At 36.6% G+C, this 17257-nt stretch overlaps 1 protein-coding gene across 3 annotated transcripts in view; it reads right to left on the reverse strand.

Moving 5' to 3' along the window:
• SMURF2 (SMAD specific E3 ubiquitin protein ligase 2) overlaps positions 1–17257 on the reverse strand; it is a 93273-nt gene that overhangs the window by 75418 nt on the left and 598 nt on the right. Inside the window, exon 1 of one of the 3 annotated variants that reach the window (XM_067464214.1) lies at positions 12863–12914. The exons of the other annotated variants lie outside the window; for them this stretch is intronic. Within the exon in view, the coding sequence (XP_067320315.1) occupies positions 12863–12899 (37 nt within the window). The 5' untranslated portion in view covers positions 12900–12914. Of the gene's footprint in view, positions 1–12862; positions 12915–17257 lie in introns of those variants that run through there. 3 annotated transcript variants of the gene reach the window in all.

Genomic DNA, 17257 nt, shown 5'->3' on the forward strand with positions numbered 1-17257 from the left:
GTTATTTCTACTCCCCCCCCCCTTCCAATGGCAACATGGGGGGGGGAGGGTTTACAGGAAAACAGGAAAAAATATTTTACTCCTTCAAACCCCTCTCCTCACGTAAAATTTCTCTCTCTAGTGCCCCCTTGTGGCCTCCACCCGGATAATAAAATAGTACCTATATGATTTATGCATATGTATATTTATTTCGTTTCCACATTATTTCTATTCTGCTTGAATCCAATCTAATAACAACATCTCCCACATATTACAGGAAAAAACCTAAACCCACCCAATAACAAACTGAATATATTTATCTATCTATAAAAGTATTTATTGCCTCATAACCACTGGAGATAGAATACAACAGTTGAAACAGATAAAGTCATGCTTGGAGGACAGACAAAAACATTTTAAAAAACAGATTTTCAAAAATACGAGCAATAAATACATTCAGAAAAGTATTTATTTATTTCGTACATTTTTATCTTGTCCTTCTCACCGCTGGGGGGGGGGGGGGGAGATAGAGACTCAGGCCAGCCAAGTAACTCTTGGTTTTAAGAATCAAAGGGCATGTGAAAGGCCATGTAGTCTGGGGTATCTACAGGATGCTCAAGCGTAACAAAATCAGCACGAATTCCCTGGTAAGATAGTTCCACAGCTACTGTGCTGCTACAGAATAAAATCCAGTCATGAATTCAGCTTCTTGAAATGAAGTATATTCACCAACTTATCTTCTTGAAATGATGGGACATGTAACAGGGCCTCCACTGAAAATGTCAAATTCTAGATAGACTCACATGGGGAAAGGTAGTCTTTCAGATATTCTGGCCGAAACAACTTAGAGCAATGATCGACAAATAAGCAATCCCCAGGGGGAGGAGTCAACTTTCCCCTTACATGTCACAAAACAATCTCTATGTGGTAGGAAGGGCAGTCACACTGGAGCCCCCTCGATCCTCTATGTTCCAAATGTCCCCAAAGGGTCAAGGAAGATCCCAAAACATATCACCACCAGTTCCCAAACCTTTCCGGTTAAGGAACCCTTCCAAAGACCTTTATTTTCCATGGAACCCTAACCTGATCCCTAATTTGTTTAATCAAAAATATCTTCTGGATCATTTTATAGTAATTCAAATACATTTCCCAATTTCTTATTTAATGTCTAATTTTTTAGTCAATTTTACTCTAGATATTTTGTGAATAATATGTCAATACCCCCGAATGCCTTCCACCTCAAAACCTGCACAAAGCAAGACTAATAGAGAAATGTAGAATCAACATTAAAAATAAACTACATGTAAATCACTTTGTTCAGATGGCAAAAAAATGTTGACATATGAAGCCAGTAACTACACACCTGATAGCAATAGTTGTAGTATAAAACAGCTACTGCAGAGACAGCAAATCAAACAGTTGGTTTTATTTTACATTCAATTTTAAATTTGATTTTTAAGATATTTCACAAAACCACAATGATGCTTTTGCAGAACCCTGCTCTAGATGGCATTTGTGGACCAAAAATGATTTATTTTTGGTCAGGAGGAGGTGTAGTGGTGGGAGGGGGGGGGGTCCCACTTCTCCTGGAGTGCTAGCACAAGCGCTTAGTCTTCCACAGTTGTCCACCCCAATTTAGTTTTGAACTCAAAGTTGTAAGGTAAACGGTAACCAGTGTTGTTGACGCAAGACCAATAATATGTAGTCTGTAAAGAAGGTATTAAGCAGCTATCTGGCCACTTTGTTTTGCACTAACAAAAACTTCTAAATACTTTTCAAGGGCAGCTACCATGTTGAGTGCGTAGACCATAGTAGACCAGTTGCGCATGCTTAAGGAATGAACCACTGTGGCCAGAGCTGGACTTCCACCTGCTAACCAAAATGAAGCTAACCAAAGGGGCTCCTGGCCACTGTAACCACCTGATACTCCTAGAACAATGGATCTTTCTTCCCAAAGAAATAATTTATATTATTACCACATCCAGCATTTCTGTACATTCCTTCAATTAAGGATTTTCACAGCTATCTTAGCAAGAAAAAAAAATTCACAAAAGAAATAGAGCTGTTTATCATTGATACAATACAGTTTCTTTTAGCTATTATAAATAGCATCCAATATGCAAAACTATTGCTCTTGATAATTTTTTTAAAAATTAAATTAATAAAAAAATTAAAAAATAGGAAGTTACAATTTAAATTGAAAAACTGCAAGAAATTACACCGCAAACCCTAAATCTAGATTTTAAATGAAGAAGCAATTAGACACATCAAATGATACATTCTGTGTTCCATTCTAATATAAAATAATAATTTTTCTCGAGGCCAATAATTGCATAACTACTACTTTCATAATTCCTTTATAAGAAATGGGTGCAATGTTTATTCCCCTCATTGCATTCAATTCAGACTTAAATCTGTTTTACATCTAGTAGAATTGAAACCAATTATAACTGCTTAACTATCAGTAGTGATAAGTTGGGAATATGGAAGACCAAGGATTAATTCCCCAATCAGCTGTGGAAACTCACTGGGTGACTTTAGGCAATCGCCATCTCTCACCCTCAGAGAAAGGCAGTGGACAACCTCTTAATAATAAGACCAAGAAAACCCAGAACAGAATCACCATAAGTCGGAGGTGACTTGGAAGTCACATAAAAGCAACAATGAACTATCAGAAACATAGACTACTTTTCACATTCTCTCAATCAACCAATTTTTATTCTGATTGACATCCAACAGCTTGGCAATCTAAGAAAATGAAACATATATTCATTGTTTTGTGACAATTTGATCCTAATGAAGTTATTTCCTCCTGTCTTTTTTGGGCCCTTCTTTAAGCAGGTTGTCTACAATTTGTCCACATCACAATATCAATCCCAGGATCCAATCCAATGATCAAATTTAACCTTTCTTGCTACTAAAATGAACATTGTAACTAATTACTTTAGTAAGTTTTAAAGTTTTAAAACAATATTTGCTTTTGTATGTATGTTTTTTGGAAGTCAAAAAAGAAACCTTCTAAGGCAAAGTGAAAAATTTGCAGACACTCTCGAAGTCAGATCACAGAACAGAATCCAGAGATTGAACATTCTGCTAAAATATTTTTTCCAGAAAGATACATGCAGTAATAAACTGGTCGCCACTGTAATGTTGGTTGCCTATATCACATATTCTGAAGAATCCCAAAAGAAAAATGGTGTCAGAATCAGAATCTGATGTGAGAATCAGACATATCTTTTGTAATTTTAAATGAGCAGATTTGTAAAATCATATATCTTTACCTCATAGAGGATTAAATTGATACCTGCGGAATTCATTAGTAAAATGAGTGCGCTTTGGTGACCATTTTATGACTAATGAATCATGAACTATATTCCTAGTTCATAAAGATCCCATGTCTTTCCCACTTGCCAGATAGAAATGCTATTGATAAATTCATTACAACCAATTAGAGGCCAAAATCCAATTCATCCACTATGCAATATCACATGGGCAGAGTTCCGTCCTCCAATTACATGAGTATAACAGACATGGAAACACTCAAAAATGACGACCATAACAGCCACCCTGTATTCCAACTACTGTCACTCTGTCTGTGTAAATGGAGCTTTATGCTCTGCTGGCTTTGAACAAGATTTCAAGCAAAAATTCAATACAGCACTAGAAAGTAGAAAAACCAGTTTTCCTTCTCCTCTACAAAGTATATTCAAACAACAAAGCAATCTAAGATTGAAGCCACCCATACATAAACTTCTCTACAACGAACTGAAGCATATTCAATTGAGAAACACATCTGAAGTCATTAACAACTTTATTCACTTGAAAGACTATCCAAAATCAGGACAAAATACTAGCAACAAGATTTTAGCTCCCAACCCCCAAAGATTTTACGACTATTTATTCTCAATTCAAATCCACTTTGAGTCTCATTGTGGAGGGAAAAAGCAGGGTATAAATCATCATCATCCTATTATGTACAACCAAACATACGACATGTGTGTTTTTCATAAACTCATAAATGAAGATGTACTGAAAACCCGACTACCCAGAAATATATTGCTTTCTAAGGCTGCTTCCAAACAGAAAAAAATGCAGCACCAACCAATATTAAATATATTGGTTCTGCACAGTAGTGCTTAAAACCAAGTAATGACTGGTGCCACAAGTGAGCATTCTAACTTATCAGGAAATTTTAACTATAAATGTATGTCATTTAAGATATATTTAATGGTCCCAACCCCTAGTCTCCTAGACCTGCGTCTGACTGTTCCCCACCCTCCTTATGCTCCTTCATATTCCCTGAATGCTCCTTCTGCTCCCTCCAGATTTTCTTCCTTTTTCCTTTCCTTCTATATATTATCATTTCATATATTTGTGTTTTAGTTTTTAATATACCTTTGTATTTTAGCTTTTAGCCTAGATTTTAATTATTTCAATGTATTATGCTTTTATCAGACAGTACCCCACTTATGCTGGTCTATGACTGTAATAAAGAAAGATTTGATTTGTCAGTTCGCGCTACATTTTGAGGCCAGGCATGGGGGCAAAGCCCCGCCTCATTGGAGGAACCATACATTCCCATCGTGCCAATGCAGTGTTGGTTAAAATGCATTTGCTTGGGTACATTGTTTAGACACTTCAGGCTAATGTGCCATCTATACTGGATTAACTACTAGTGTACATGGACCCATTAAATTTGAGTCATAGTCTCTTTTCTATTGGTCTCTGCCTTCAAATTATTTCTGAATTTTGGCAACCCTAAGGCAAACCAACCTATCACAAGGTTTTCTTTGCAAGATTGTTTCAGATTCTTCTTTAGCTTCCTCTGACGTTGACAGTATATCACTTCCCCAAGGCTACCAAATGGGTTTCAATGGCAAAACAAGGATTCGAACCCTGGTCTCCTGAGTTGAAATCTAACACTCAAACCAACTAGTCTATATAACATTGCTTCAAGGAATATCAAAAACTTTAATACCAGGATACCCCACCACTCCCTACCTCTCAGTGTCCGAATAAGTGACTTAAAAGAAACAGATCTCCAAAGACTCGGCTTCCTACACATTCAAAGCAACTAAACACATGCAATGGATCTACAAAATTCGAAATGTTTCATTTAACAAGAGCACAATATTACCTCCAATTTAAAAGAAAACTGTATGTGTCTTAATTCATTATTTATTTATTTATTTACTTTGCTTCTATACCGCTGTTCTCAGCCCGAAGGCGACTCACAGCAGTTCACAAGACACAGAACACAGCAGAATTCAAACACCAATATAAAACAGTTAATAGCCTAATCTAATACACAATTAATACACAATTACTAAGATAACCATTCACTAGCGTCTCGTCACTAAAAACATGATCCAGGATTTAAGGAAAATCCAGGCACCTATAGCTAAATATACCAGAACCTACTAGTTTATCAAAGGTAATCAAGGTCAGTCCTAATTAGTACTTTGATGGGCAACTGCCAAAAAAATACCAGGTGCTGCAGTTTTTATTTTAGAGGAAGGAACAAGCAAAGCCATTTCAAAACAGTCTTTGCCCCCACCCCCCAAAAAACTATGCAATTCATAGGGTTGATCAGGTGACTTGAAAGCACCTACATATACATACACTATTTTATCTGCCATGGCTCAATGCTATAAAATCATGGCAGTTGTAGTTTTACAAAGCCTTTAAACTTGTCTGTCAGAGTATCTTGGTGCCTTACGAACTACAAATACCAATACTCCACGGTATGGCAGCCATGGCATTTAAAAGTGGTTCAAACTGCATTAATTCTACAATGAAGATTCACCCTCAATCAGCATTTAAATACACAGATACTGTTTATAAATCCTAGATTAGAAACAAAATGCCATTAGAATTATAATTAACAGAAATAAATATCTGCATTATATTTTTATCTTAAGTTTAAATGAAAGGTCATACCCAAAATTTGAGAACTAGCAGGATATTCTAAAGGATTTATCCATACAGTTGCTGAATATGAAATATAAACCAACCCTACCAAAAGCAACAAGAGCAATGACAGACTACTCATTTTAGAAGGAATGCCTTTGTTACCCATCCAAAAAAATGTTAACTGAGCTGGCCATGACAAGCATCCTGAGAAGGGAATTCCATAGCAAAAACACTAAAATGGAAAAGATTCTAATTGCCACTCAAAGAATTCCAGACACTTGTTGGGACAAGAAAAAGAACCTACTCCAGGACTTCAAGGCATTTGGAAGAAAGCATAACTCAAACAGGACCCTGGAGCCCAAGCAATCCAAAGCAATAAAAAAAATCAGAACTGGATTAGAAATTAGAACCCCGTGCAACTCGCTGGGAACCCACATTACTTATCTATCAGGTTGGTACCCATCAGCATTCTGACCATTGTGGCCACCCCTCTTGTTTAATTAAATGACATAATAACTGGTTTAGGAGTGTCATGAAAAAAATTTTTTATTGAAATTATTATTAGTATTATATTTATGCCAGCTCAATATTTCCACCTAAAAACAAAAAAGGATGTAACGAGGAAGATATTTTTATATTTCTCCCTTCTCAAATAATTTATAGTATTTTGTCAGGATACAAGAATAGGGTTAGTCATGTTTGCAACTCTGGTTTGAAAGCAAACAGATACTGCAACTTCCATGTTTGATGTCACAACTTACTATTCCTTGAACTAAACATGAAATAATTAAGTAGATAAAAGAAGGAGCACTAAGTCCAAGTTCAAGCACACTCTTGACCTTCCAAACTAGGATTTGAAGGATCAAGAATATGTGGTAACCATTTCTTTGCTCAAGAGATGAACTCAGTTGTTCTGTTCTGCATGTTTTTTACTTCCACAATTTGTTTCCACGATGAACTGAAAAACATCAGTGGTGAAGCAGACTGCCAAACCACTAAAGAATTCTACTCATTTTCAGCTTGGCATTTAGAATATTAGCAAAGAACTGTGGAAGATCCAGGATATCTTTTAAACCACATTCATTGTTGCATAAGAGTTTACCACTAGAGACTCATGAGATCACAATAAAGTTCACTGTGCTGCCAAAACAGAAAATCTTAATGGCATTCTTGAGTCAATATTCTCATGCTAAACTCTACCAAACAATAAAGCTAAGCTTTCGGAATATGACCAAGTATGACTTACACCTGATCCCTGCCTTCAAGGGACATATAAAAGTAAACACTGCCTGAAAAGATGAGAGGGAAAAGTAAGCTCTTTATTTATATTAGTTACAGTTGCCTCTCCTATCATAGAGCAACATTACTGTTCCTTTTAAACATTACTGAAATGCTGAAAACCGGCAGTTTCATGTTGAAAACTTAAAATTTATTATTTTCTGCAAACAATTGGTATTAGTTCTGTTGAACATGAAGAATCCCTTAGGATTTATTTACTAAAAGAGGAAGAAAGAGTTTTTACATAAACTTCTTGCATAATGCTTGTTCAAAAAATGAGAAAACTTGAAAAGTCACCGTCACTGACACCATAATCCTTCTCATATTGTAGAATGACTGCGATAATCAGGCTTACCAGCTAAAGTTCTATTCATAACAGGAAATTAATGCATAGTTACTCCTAGACTTGGCATTTAAGAGTAAACTGTTAAACACATTTGTGAAAGGAATGGTACAAACAAAAAGTCTAGTAATGTGTAACTTAGAGACATCACCAGTCTACTGACTCAGCTAAGCTGACCACGGGCTTCAATTTTAAGAAACTGTACTCTGAAAAATAGTACGAATGGGAATCAGATTGGAAGTCAGAATAATAGGGCTTAACTCTAAAGTAACACTTTCAAGAGATCGTTTTACTGTTGTCCCTGTTTCTTCACACATTAATATGAATAAATCTTTACATTCAATGGACGGGGGGGGGGGGGGGGGGAACAAGATGGGCAAGTAACATATCCTATTAAGACCACAATCCAGTATTCACACTTTATCTGGTGTATGTTTTATTGAATTCAATTGGACTTGCCTCTGACTAGGCATGCATATAGGATTACTTTACTTTAAATGATCATGAAATCAATACATGATAGGATGAAAATTCTTATAACTTAATCATAGAATCTGACCCATGCACTTCAGAATGACCATCAACACAACATCTATTTAACTACATTCTGCTGCCATTTCTTACCAACATCTCACAGCTTGTAGCCTTTGCATCTTCTACATACTAGCTTATGTTTCCAAGCATTTATCTTCCCAGTTAACAACTATGTTGAATAGTTTATCTAAAGCACTGCATTCTTCTTCTGCAGAAAAATACAGTTTCTGCAACTGTTTTGTTTATGATGAGTGGGGGAAACTATAACACACTTATAGGCTTCAGTTTCACCTTATATCAGAAAAAGCCAAAATGAATATCCATAACCAAGATATTGTTTCCCTGTTGTTCATAAAGGTTAAAAGGCTTGGCAAAATACAGTTCTCCAAATGTTGAGGAACTCCTAACTCAAAGTCTACCTCACCATTATGCATGCTGGCTAAGCTGATTAGAATTGCAATTCAATTACACGCTTTACCCACAATGGTTGCAGAACTAGAATCATAGAGTCGGAAGAGACCACAAGTGTCATTTAGTTCAACCCCGTGGCATGCAGGAATACATAATCAAAGCACTCTTGACAGATGGCCATCCAACCTCTATTTAAAAACCTCTAGAGAAGGGAGCTCCAGCACCCTTTGAGGCAGCATATTCTACTATCAAATAGTTCTTAACATCAGGAAGTATTTCCTAATGATTAAGTGGATATTTTTTCATTCAATCTAAATACACTGCTCTTCATCTTAGTCTCTAGAGCAGCAGAAAAAAATTTGTCATTTCAACTCCTTGTTATGACATCCTTTCAAATATTTAAACATGACAACCATGTCCCCTCTCAACCTTCTCTTTTCCACCAGCTCACTAAACTGTTCCGCATAGGAACTGGTTCTGAATCTTTACTATCATGGTCACCCTCCTATAGATACATTCTAGCTTGCCAATATCCCTCTTGAATTGTGCCTAGAGCTGGATAGTTTTCCAGATAAGGTGTGTACTCAAATTAGTATGTAAACATGAGATCCGAGATGACCCTAATTCAACCAAATACACAAATTGTATTCTTGGGGAGACAGTTGCATGCAATGATAATCTAGGTTCACCTTGTCAATAACCACATAACCAAGAATTACTCACTGCAATAACAACCTGAAAACTGACACTACCAAGATAATTAATTAATGAAAAAATTAAATGAATGTTTTCAGTTTTGTTTTAAAAGCTCTGCTCTACCAGCATTAGTCAGAAAAGTTTTACAAACTTTATAAAGCTCTGAGATCGGTTTCTCAGCATCTGATGCAAAGAACAAAACAAAATCTGCTGGTTATAAGGTTTAGAGAAAAATATAAGGCAAATAGAGACTGTAATACAAAATTGTTTTATGAATCAAGGTTTAGTCAGTGTCTCTGACTATAAACCTACTGAATTAATTTTATTAGAGACATAAGAGGAGGCATCATAGAAGACAACTTCTGCCTAGTCCAGCATTGTGTTCCCTTAGTGCCCAAACAGACACTCATGGTATATCTGAAGAGAGGACACAAGAATCTTGCATTTCACTTCTGCTACCACTAGCAGTATAAGATTCTCATGGTTAGGGGGAACGGAAACCCTTACTTTTTTTCAAAAGTAATGTCCACATTGATGTCCATTACTACTGTGGAGGAAGGAGAAGAAGGAATAATTGCCAGATAGAAACTTGTATCTGTTTTGCATCTCCAACATCCAGATTTAGCAGTAGACTTCAGGTTTTCAGAGGGAGAAAGGTAATGATTAATTTGTCTTTTTTCTAGGCTAAAAAACCTCAAACAGTCACATTCTTCCTTCAAAGAGAGCTATCTAAGCCACTTGATCATATTGGTTTTGCTTTTCAAACCCGTGTTACAGCCTTTACCTTTTGATCAATGTGAATATACTTCTTCTGGTTGTTGTTTAGTTAACCAGAGCATGAATTATCCTGTATGAAGTTAAGAGCAGATGGTAAAACTAAGGTTGCATTAAACAAACATTAGTTATTCTCAAGAAATATAGCCAATAAGCTAATGGTTGGTTTGCAGAAAGCATTTCATTCCATACAGTGACATTGTTCATGCTCCTGCCTTTGGAATGGCACTTTTACCAGCCATAATATGCACAGCAACTTATCTCAGTTATATGTTCCCATCATTTATACAAATAACTATAGGAAACGACTTTCTGCAAAAGAAAATGTGAGACAAGCCTTTCTCTCCCTATTTTGTGATACTTCTCAATGGCATGTTCTTCAAGGAAACAAATACCCTCACCATTTGCTTTTAAACAAAAGAATACTAAGTATCTAATAAGATTATACTAATGCCTCACCACCACCTGTATACTGATTTAACAAGAATAAATGGCTAGGAGATAATTCCTGTGTTGTTCTTCATGAAGCACATCGGCTTTTATTTATGCAAGCACAAATACTTCCCTGCAAAGACTAAGAGTCAGCAACACTGCATATCCATAAATTTGTACTTGATTTTAAAGAGAAAACACCAGCAGTGTTTATAGTCTACGAAATGAAAATACCTTGTTGTCATTATATACCTGTTTGAGGCAGATTGTCATACCAATAAAACATCAAGCTGTCAGTTTTAAGGTATTGTCACAATCTGAAGAGAGCTTATTCAAAACTAAGTCCAATGGGAATTTTCCCCAAAATCTCCAATCTTACTATATATACAAAGAGAGAGAGAGAGAGAGGGAAATGTGTTTTAATATATGTGTTTTAACTATGTTGCACCCTACCTTGAGTAATGAGGAGAGGCAGATAAAATAATAATAATAATAATAATTATTATTATTATTATTATTATTAAACACAATCAGCACTGACAAAATTACCATCTGCCAGCTGCAGAAGGCCACCTTGCTGGGATCTGCACGCATCATTCGCCGATACATCACACAGTCTTAGACACTTGGGAAGTGTGAACCAATACAACAGCCAGCAGAGTGATCTTGTCAGCTGTGGACACATCTTATTGTGTTTCAAATAATAATAATAATCTTAGTGTCCAATACGTCACTTCTGAATGTTATTCACTAGCCATTCAGGATAGGCAGCAGAACAAAACTATTAAAATTAAGATATATTAAAGTAGCTTTTTCATGCAAATTATGTACAAAGAAAATTAACTTTAGGGTCTTCCTAGATCACTAGCTCCTTCTCAGCATTTCATTAGAGAATAGACATTCTAACAGGGCTTCACACAGCCCACCTATTCGGATACCACAGTGACTGGCAAATGCTAATTCAACAGCAGTAAAAGGCCAAGATCACATCTACTTGAATTACATGGCACAGCTGGAATTCAGTCCTTATCTTATTTAATGTTGTTTTTTCAAATATCTGCATATTTTTCAGTAGCTGAACATGTGATCATGTGTCATTGAATATTCGATGAAGTTTTGACAGGTTTAAAAAAATCACAGTGAACACACAGAGATCTATAAAAACCTAGCCATCCTGTAAAATAAGATGTCTTTACAGTGGTAGTGCTAGAACAGGGATCTAAATAAACGGTTGAACACTTAGTGCAAAGGTATGCCAAACATTTCTCAAACATTCTTAAAGCCTCACAAAGAATCAACCTTTTCTTCTAAATCAGGCATGGGCTGTATTTTATTTGGCTCCTCAAGATGGACAGAGAAGTTGGGCATTAGATCCAAATCAGTTTCTGGGCGCACTTCAAACACTATTCTGTCATTTATCCAGTCAGTCAAAACAATGTTTCCATCTAAAACGTTTAATGTTTATGTCCTGAAAATGGCTAATTGAATCCAGTTTTTTCCAATCCATTTTTCAAAGTCCACAGCATCAAATTAGGAGAAATACATGTTATATGATTACAAAATTAGTACAGCAAAAGAAAATATTGAAGCCAAAACAGAAGACTGCTTATTTCATAAAATCTAAAAAGACTGACTAGATACGTCAAGTATCTCAAATTATATCTATTAACACTACAATCCTATACAGGCCTACTCAAAAGTAAGTATCACCCAGCCCCGTTAAGATGTATTCCAATACAAATGTGCATAGGACTGCAGGCTATAATATTTTTATTCCAAATAATTTGCCTTTTTAGAAGTTCCTGGAGCGTATTTCTGACCAAAGTAAGTGTTCAAAACCACAGAGTACATAAGATTATGGTATTCCTAAACAAGCTCTATGAAAATCACTTACAACTACTTCTAGTTATGTTTACTTGGAGATCCCACTGAGTTCAATGGCGCTTACTTCCAAATAAATCTTCACAGTATTGCTGTCTTGAAAATTATTTTTAAACATATTATTATTATTATTATTATTATTATTATTATTATTTATACCCTGCTTTATGTCTCCTGAAGGAGACTCAAAGCAGCTTGACATAAAGGCATTAGCATACAATTTAAAATATACAAATATATAAACATTTAAGGCATTTTTCCCCATGGAAACACTACTTATTTATAAGAGGACAACTTTGGAAACATACTACAGTATATTGTTAGTGATAAAGTAACATGTTTCTTCCTCTACGCTTTAACTGTTTTGCCGGCTCATTCTTTATATCATCAACTACCATCTGTCTAATGTTTTAGTATTCCAAGTACATTACAATAATTCATATTAATTTTCTGTGTAAAAAAAACTATTAGTCATCGTAGTTTCACCACAAATCTCCCGCTTTTCTACTTAGACCATACTGGCTAAAAGGAGCATAACATTTTAATGAATTTCATATATAGGTATGTATCCAGTTAAATAAATATACAAAGAAAAAAATACTGACTGTTTTTGTCTCTTACCCTCAAATACTGATAGGAATGTGTTATGACTGGTCATGAAGGGGAATCCTACATCCCAGCATGTTTCTGGGAAAAAGAAACCGAACTAGGACTCCACAGACCAAAGACAACTGTCTGAAAACATTTTCCCCTCAAGGCATCAGTAGGCTCTAAATTTAAAGGCATTTTTTGTTCTGCAATACTGCAGCTTGGAAAGCATCAAAAACAAAATCACAACTATTCCACATTCCAGTCTAATAACTAAGAAGCTATTTTTAAGAAGCTAACGACACTAGGACTACAACACTCTATAGGACAATGCTTACCTAGCATAAACAATTCCAAATTGTATTGTTATTTGTATTAATATTAATAGAAATTAATGTTGGGCTGTAAACCCACCATAAAGTTTCTCGTAGTAAACTCCATTTAACAAAGTAGATTTAACTTTTAAATAAACATGTGTATTCACTTCTATTATTAAAAACTTTCATTCCTTACATGAAAGTTTGAATGTTTTATTATTATCTGTCAGAATTCACAAAACATTAACAGTTGACTATTGTGAAACAATCATGCAAAATTATTTGGGGTCAAAGTGAAAACCAACTGAAATTTAGTTTGCATAACATTCAATAATTATGCTAACTTTTTGGAAAAAGTTATATCAACATTGTAATTATGTTAATGTTTCACTGTCTCCTTTAGCATCTTTATACACATTTATAGACTTAACTCCCCTCTATAACTCCACATATATTTACAATCCCATATATTCTTACCTGCATCTAATTTAGAGTATATCCCAATGAAAATGTGCATAAAACTGGATAGTAAAGATCTATGTGCTGGTTGTTTTAAAAACAGAAGTAAACGAATAGTATCAAACTACCTACTTATTTTTAGAAGCAATAGATTACTTTCCTTCTGCAAAACTCCTTTGTTAAGATACACTCATATAAAAAGTTATTTCTAAAGAATCCACAAGATTGTTTTTTCACAGACCAGAAAGAAAACCTTACACAACTCCAGTACAAAGTTGATTTGAACAGGACAACACAGCATAGAAGATCAAAACAAAGAGTACAAAAGGGCTGACAAGTGATTCAAGTTTATGCTCAAAGAGGATAAACTATCTTCTGTCTCTCTCTGCTTTGGACCTTGTACTGACCCCTTCAGTGACTTAACCTTGCAACAGCCGAAATCAAGTGCAATGTTTGTTTTTATAGCACAGTCAAACAACTCTCCACCATTTCTTCAAATGTTGAAAGATGGGTTAAAAAAGTAAAGATTGGAAAGAAAAGCACCGAGTTTAAATATGCTATTCTTACGGAGACAAAACATTCCAAACTATCTTCTTTTGCTCACTAAAATTAAGTCATCATAGTTTCGTCTAAATATTTCAGAAAATGTAATACTTTCAGGAAGGTATCCCCCTAGAGGTGTCATTCTTGGGGTGCATTTATGCTGTCAAATTAATGCAGTTGGACAACACTTCGATTGCCATGGCTCAACATTAATTTCCAGGTTATAGTAATATTAATTAAAAATAACTATCTACATAATTTGTTTATGTTAGATAAACATTGTCATATAGAGTGTTTGCTGCTCTAGTGTAGTTAGCTCTCAAAAATAGCTTCTTGGCTATTAGGCTGGAATGAGGAAGAATTGTGATTTTAATGCTTCCCAAGTGACACTATTGGAAGCTGTAGTTTTACAAAATCTTTAGCCTTCTCAGCCCCCACCCAAAAGTGCTGATGCCTCACCAAACTACAACTTCCATTATCCCATAACATTGAGCCATGGTATTTAAAGTGGTTTCCATCTGCATTAGTTCCACAGTGTAGGTGCACCCATTTTCAACAAGCGGTCAATCCAATGGAGGATCACTTCACCTAGAACTCAGTTTCCAGGACTAATGTTATATGTGCTTATGAACGCAGGTATGTTTTTGGACAAGGGGTGATTATTTTTGATTTACGGGCCATCTACACTACCACTGTAATCAGATAGAACTGGATTATATGGCATACAATCTGGTTCAATGCAGTTCAATCTACATTATATGAGGCCTCTTCTACACTGCCATATAAAATCCAGATTATCTGCTTTGAATTTGATTATCTCACAGTGTAGACTCATATAATCCAGTTCAAAGGAGATAAAGTGGATTATCTGATTTGATATTCTGGGTAATATGGCCGCGTAGAAGGGACCTGAGACTACACTAACCATATAATGCAGTTCAAACTGCATTATATTGCAGTGTAGATGGGGTGTACTAAGACCCTTTCTACACGGTCATATAAAATCCAGATTATCAACTTCGAACTGGATTAAATGGCAGTGTAGACTCATAATCCAGTTCAAAGGAGATAGCATGGATTATCTGCTTTGATAATCTGGACTATATGACAGTGTAGAAGGGCCCTTAAAGAGTTGCGAAGAGGTTTCAGTTTTGAATCCCTCCTTTCCGGTTCCTTTTAAAATTGACCATACTTTAGAATCCTATGCTGTATAGAGAGGAAATGAAATCAGGGGTTCTTTTACACAGCCATATAATCCAGAATATCAAGGCAGAAAATTCCACAGTATCTGCTTTGAACTGGGGCCCCTTCCACACAGCTGTATAAAATCCCATATTGAATTGGATTATATAGCAGTGTGGACTCAGATGTTCCAGTTCAAAGCAGATATTGTGAGTTATTGTGCCTTGATATTATGAGTTATATGGCTATGTGGAAGGGCCCTGAGTCCACACTACCATATAATCCAGATAATGTATGATTTTATACAGCTGTAAGGAAAGGTCCTCAGATAGCCCAGTTCAAAGCAGATATGGGATTTTATGCCTTGATATTGTGGGTTATATGGCTGTGTGGAAGGGCCCAGAGTCCACACTGCCATATATTCCAGTTCAAAGTAAATAATGTGGGGCTGTATAATCAGCTGTGGGAAAGGGCCCTGAGTCCACATTACCATATATTCTAGTTCAAAGCAGATATTGTGGGATTATATTCAGCTCAAGGGTCTGGAGAACAAGCCCTATGAGGAGCGGCTTAGGGAACTGGGCATGTTTAGCCTGAAGAAGAGAAGGCTGAGAGGAGATATGATAGCCATGTATAAATATGTGAGAGGAAGCCACAGGGAGGAGGGAGCAAGCTTGTTTTCTGCTTCCTTGGAGACTAGGGCGCGGAACAATGGCTTCAAACTACAAGAGAGGAGATTCCATCTGAACATTAGGAAGAACTTTCTGACTGTGAGAGCCATTCAGCAGTGGAACTCTCTGCCCCGGAGTGTGGTGGAGGCTCCTTCTTTGGAAGCTTTTAAGCAGAGGCTGGATGGCCATCTGTCGGGGGTGATTTGAATGCAATATTCCTGCTTCTTGGCAGGGGGTTGGACTGGATGGCCCATGAGGTCTCTTCCAACTCTTTGATTCTATGATTCTATGATTCTGTGGAAGGGCCCAGAGTCCACACTGCCATATAATTCTGATAACGTAGGATTTTATACAGCTGTAAGGAAGGGCCCTCAGATAACCCAGTTCAAAGCAGGTATTGTGGGATTTTCTGCCTTGATATTCTGAGTTATATGGCTGTGTGGAAGGGGGCCTGAGAGCTGAAGAGAATATCACATTTTTTGCTTTGAACTGGGATATATGTGGACTCAGATAACCCAGTTCAAAGTAGATACTGTGTGGTTTTCTACCTTGATTTTGTGGGTTATAGGTCTGTGTGGAAGGGCCCAGAGTCCACACTGCCATATATTCCAGTTCAAAGCAGATATTGTGGAATTGTACTCAGTTGTGTTGAAGGGCCCAGAGTCCATACTGCCATATATTCCAGTTCAAAGCAGATATTGTGGGATTGTATATTCAGCTGTGGGAAAGGACCCAGAGTCCACACTGTCATATATTCCAGTTCAAAGCAGATATTGTGGGATTATCTGTGGGCTCTTCCACACAGCGGAATAAAACCCTACATTATCTGCTTTGAATTGGGATATCTTGCAGTGTGTGTGGAAGGGCCCTGAGTCCACACTGCCATATATTCCACATAATCCAGTTCAAAGTAGATACTGTGGGATTTTCTGCCCTGATATTCTGGGTTATATGGCTGTGAGGAAGGGCCCAGAGTCCACAGTGCCATATATTCCAATGCAAAGCAGATAATGTGGGGTTGTACTCAGCTGTGTGGGGAAGGGCCTCCAGAGTGGCTTGCTGCCTCCTGAGGCCTTCCCTTGAGGCTTTCTGAGGGAGACTGCAGGTTCAACCTCAAAGCCATGGAAGCCTTGTGTGTGTGTGTGTGTGTGTGTGTGTTCCCCTTCCCCCCACTCCCCTTCCCCGCTTTATTTCCCCAGCCCCCCAACGCTGTGAGCCTTCTTCTCTCCTTTGGAAGGCCCCGTGTTTCCTGAAGT

This window comes from Anolis sagrei, chromosome 2, assembly GCF_037176765.1.
Source record: "Anolis sagrei isolate rAnoSag1 chromosome 2, rAnoSag1.mat, whole genome shotgun sequence".
NCBI classification, from domain to species: domain Eukaryota; kingdom Metazoa; phylum Chordata; class Lepidosauria; order Squamata; family Dactyloidae; genus Anolis; species Anolis sagrei.